Source organism: Penaeus japonicus, unplaced genomic scaffold (genome assembly GCF_977035675.1).
Source record: "Penaeus japonicus unplaced genomic scaffold, GWHDUDI00000001_assembly GWHDUDI00000005, whole genome shotgun sequence".
NCBI lineage: Eukaryota > Metazoa > Arthropoda > Malacostraca > Decapoda > Penaeidae > Penaeus > Penaeus japonicus.
In genome coordinates, this window is record NW_028234407.1 from 18,122,231 (window position 1) to 18,127,230 (window position 5,000).

Consider the following 5,000-nt stretch of genomic DNA (forward strand, 5'->3'; position numbering starts at 1 on the left):
TTATTATTATTATTATTATTACCATTATCATTATTATTATTATTATTATTATTATTATTATTATCATTATTATTATTATAAACTATATATTCATTAATTAGATGCTTCTTGATATGATTATTATCATTATCGATATTATTGTTTGGATCATTATCATTATCATCATAATAATTAGATTTCTTTATATAATACATAACATAAAAAAATATAATTTATAATACAATTCTCATATAATCAATCTTGCCAACACTGTTACTTCTACAATCATTCTCAATATCACCTTCACTATACCATGCTTCACTGTAGCTCGTCACTGTAGTTCGAGTCGCCTGTGTTGATTTTAGTCTCACTATTGCCATCACCATAGAATGATTCGAAGTATTTACGTTATAAGTGTCATGTAAGAATGCAATGGCTATTAACGAAATGATATCAATGGGGTTAATGATAACGATAATTGTAATGATAATAGTAGTAATTATGGTATTGATGATGTAATCATGCAGATGCTTATGGTGATAATGGTGATGATGATAATGATGAGTGGGGTTGAAAAAGAGAATAAGGATGATAATAATGATAATGATAATTATGATAATAATAATAAGGAGGAGGAGGAGGAAGAGAAGGAGGATAATAATAATGATGATGATAATGATAATATGATATAATTATAATAATGATAATGATAATAAAAATAATGATGATGATTTTGTTGATAATAATAATGATGATAATGATAATTATAATTATAATGATAAAAATAATAATAGTTTCATGATGGTAGTAATAATAGTGATGCTAATGATAATTATAGTTATAGTAATGGCAATGATGATAACAGTAGTAGTAATAAAAACAATAATAATGAAAATAGTACTACTAATAATGATAATAATGATAGTAATAATGATAATGATAAAAATGATAGTAATAATGATAATGATAAAAATGATGGTAATATAATAATAATGACAATGATAATGATAATGATGATAATAGTAACAACAATGAAAAAAATTATAATAATGATAGCGGTAATAATGATAAGACCGATAATGATAATAATGATGCTGATAATGATAATAATAATAATAATAATAATAATAATAATAATAATAATAATAATAATAATGATAATAATAATAATAATAATAATAATAATAATAATAATAATAATAATGATAATAATAATAATAATAATAATAATGATAATAATAATGATAATAGTAATGATAATAATAATAATAATAAAAATAATAACAAAGATGATGATTATAATGATGTTATAATAATCATTTATATATAATGATATCATTATTAACAATGATAGTAATGCATTATGAAAATAATGATGATAGCGATAATTATGATGGAATATTATGATTATAATGATAATGACAATAGTAATGATAATGACAATAGAAATGATAACAACAATGATAATGCTAATTATAATGATAATAACAATGATAATGATAATAGTGATGATAATAAGGATGATAACAATAATAATCCTAGCAATGATGATTTTGGTAATGATGATGATGATAATAATGATTAAAATTGTAATAAAATGATGATAATGATAATAGTAATAGATAATGACAATAACAACAATTATAATTATAATAATAACAATAAAAATAATTATGATAACAGTAATAACACTAATGATGATAGTAATAATGATAATGATGATAGTAACGATATCAGTTATTATGATTTTGGAAATAATAATAATGGAATAATCATAATGATGATTTACATAGTTATGATAATCATCACATGATAATGATGATAATGATAGCTATGACAATGATAAACACCACGATTATCGTCAACCTCATTACAGACATCTTATATAATCCTTTTATCTTTCCACCATCATAATGATTAGCATCATCTTTCACCCATCGTTTTCATCAGCAATATAAATATAATCTAACACAGTGATAGCGATAATGATTTTAATATTGACAATATATAATCGAGTGAGAGGAGCAATTACCGAGAGGAGGAGAATAGGTCTATAAACTTACCTTAGGCCTAAATCCTTCGTGCCTTTTCAGATTTTCTGAGAACGAGTGAAGTGATCTTTCTTGGAGGTAACTATTGACACGGCGCTGTCTTCTTCGTTTTATGGGGTGGGTGGGGTGGAGGGTGGGGTGAGGGTGAGGGTGGGGGGGTAGTGCTTTGATTTTTATTTGATCATCGGGTTCCTTCTTTGTGATTCTTTGTCTGTTGGTTGATTTTTTTTTCTTTTTTTTCTTTGTTTATCTCTCGGTTTCTATTTTTCCTTTTTCTCTCTTCCTCTCTCTCTCTCTCTCTCTCTTTCTCTCTCTCTCTCTCTCTCGCTCTTTCTCTCTCTCTCTATCTCTCTCTCTCTCTATCTATCTATCTATCTATCTATATATATTTATTTATTCATCTCTATCTTTGTCTCTCTCTCTCAGTCCCTCCCTCCCTCCCTCCCTTTAGCTCCTTCTCTCCTTCCTTCTCTCAACCTTATCAGTCATCTTCCTCCTTATTCCCCCCATTTGCTTCCCGGAACCCAAAAGCCTTATCTCTCAACGAATCATCATAAATGTTCTTCAGGATTTCACCTCCTTCGGAACTTCCTGGCCGCCCTCAAGCGCTGAGCCATGTCACTCATCAAGCGGAAGTCGGAGGTTCCAGTCTGACGCCACGGAAAACTTCCTCGCTCAAAAAGCAATTATCTGATCATTGTGAATATTAAACAGATTAGGGCGACTAGTTAAAAGTTTTTTTTTTTTTTTTTTCTTTGGGGGGGGGGGGGTTGGTTGGTCTGAATTTGCATCATCCCCTCTTGTTCTTCCCCTCTATTTATCTTTTTTTCTAACTACGTTTCTCTCCCTCTCTCTCTCTCTCTTTTACTATCTATCTATTTATCCATCTATCTACCTATTTGTTTCTACATCTATCTATCACCAATTCTCTCTCTCTCTCTCTCTCTCTCTCTCTCTCTCTCTCCTTCATTTCCATCTTTATCTTTATCCATCTGCCTAATCATTATTCATCCACATATATGTATCTACTATGTTTTCTTTCACATCCCATTTCCCATGTTCCATTTTCAGTGTCGCAATAACACAGCATCAGGGTCCCACTAAATAAAGATAGAGACTTACCATCCACAAGGATTTTTAACCCGCTAATTACCGGTGACGCAACCGTACTCTGCGCTTAACCTAAACCGCTCATTACCGCTGTCACAAATTTGCGTTTTTCAGCGTTTAAAATTTCCCGGGTTTTTCCAGGAGGGGGAATTAGTGGGGTACCTTGGTAAACAAACCGCTTTCATGTTCTGTATGTGTAAAATTTTGCATTTTCACTTATATAGTTTAGGTAAATTGAATAAAGGTTATAAGATTAAAGATTTAGCAATCGCCTGCTAAAAGAAGTTGTAACAAAAACACATCGACTAAATTATTATGCCTGATGACGGGATTCGACATTACAAAAAAATAATAATAAATAATAATAATAATAATAAATAGAATTTTAAAAAGTAGATAAATAGATAGATAGATGATAATCTATGCAATTTTTTCCACGTGATATATAATGATGAGACCTCCATCTGAAGATTATATTGGTAATTAGTCTTTCGAAATCCAAAAGAAATCGAAGTATTTTAGTATTTGTGTTTTAACAGCGTAGGTGAACTCCCGCCGAGAGAACGCAAATTTCAAATGGTGATGAGAATTCTGTATCAAAGTCAAGTGACATTTATTCATTACCGAGCGCTTGCTTTGAAAAAAATAAATAAAGTTTATATTTTTGTTGTTTTTCAAAAGACCGCACAAATGTAAACAAAGTCCGACATGGCGCGGACCCTTGAAGAGTGCGGCTATTACCACAGCTATCATAACCTCTTCCTCTTCTACATGATAAATCTCAGATTCTTTTCATCATTCTCTGAACATTCGACCGAAATATAAAATCCACATCTCATTAAAATATAAATTCACGGATACTTTCTTACCGGGGCGTGTAGTTCCGTTCTTCCCGAGATCTTCCGGTAGTGAATGGGTTAACCGTTACAAAATAACGGGATGACAGGCATGAATTTGAATGTTTGATCTTGTCTTAGGATTAGGGACGTAAATAATTTACCATTTCATTGTTTTAATCAAGTTCTTTTCGTATTCTTGGTGTCAATATCTATGTTTTAGATCAATGTATAATCCTTTTTAATGCTTAGATATCGCTTATTTTGTATAACTGATTATACGTTAATACAAAACTGAATATAGCATAGCTGTCGCTAATTCTATTTCGAAACCAGCATCATCAAATGATTATTGAAAAAAATGAGAAAGAGATATTTTACAGAATATTTTTTTCAAAATGGAGTGTCCAAGAATCGGATGATAATTATCATGATCACAATTACAGTTATGTCAGGCTATGCCATTCTCGTCATTATAATCAACCAATTTCTTATCTATGTGGTTATCTTTAGTAGGAGCGATCCCACTGTTATCATTGTTATTATCATCAGTATTATTATTACACTTACGATTGTTCATATAATTTTTATCGTTAATACCATTATTATCATCATTATCTGAATTGTTGTCATTGTCATTATTATTGTCATTATTATCACTATCATCATCATTATTGTCATTATTATCATTATTTTTATCATTATCATTATTAACATGTTGTTTTTTATCATCATTACTGTTAACAGTAGAAGTTGTAGTAGTACCACTGACTAGGATGATGATGATGATGATGGTTATTATTGTTGTTATGATTGTTATTAGTATTATGATTGTTAGCGTTGTTGTTGTTGTTGTTAATATTATAATTATCATCCTTATTATCAACATCAATATTATTATCATCATTGTTAAAGCTGTTACCATCACCATTACTATTTTCATCATTATCATCATTAACAGCATCATATTTATCATCATCACTATCATAGTTTTCATCATTATTATTTACTAGCTATTAGGATT

At 29.4% G+C, this 5,000-nt stretch overlaps 1 protein-coding gene across 2 annotated transcripts in view; it reads left to right on the forward strand.

The window, feature by feature from the left end:
- Positions 1-5,000, forward strand: part of LOC122265213 (homeobox protein Dbx) — a 22,667-nt gene that overhangs the window by 8,009 nt on the left and 9,658 nt on the right. Inside the window, exon 2 of one of the 2 annotated variants that reach the window (XM_043034390.2) lies at positions 2,073-2,108. The exons of the other annotated variant lie outside the window; for it this stretch is intronic. Within the exon in view, the coding sequence (XP_042890324.2) occupies positions 2,073-2,108 (36 nt within the window). The remainder of the gene's footprint in view (positions 1-2,072; positions 2,109-5,000) is intronic. 2 annotated transcript variants of the gene reach the window in all.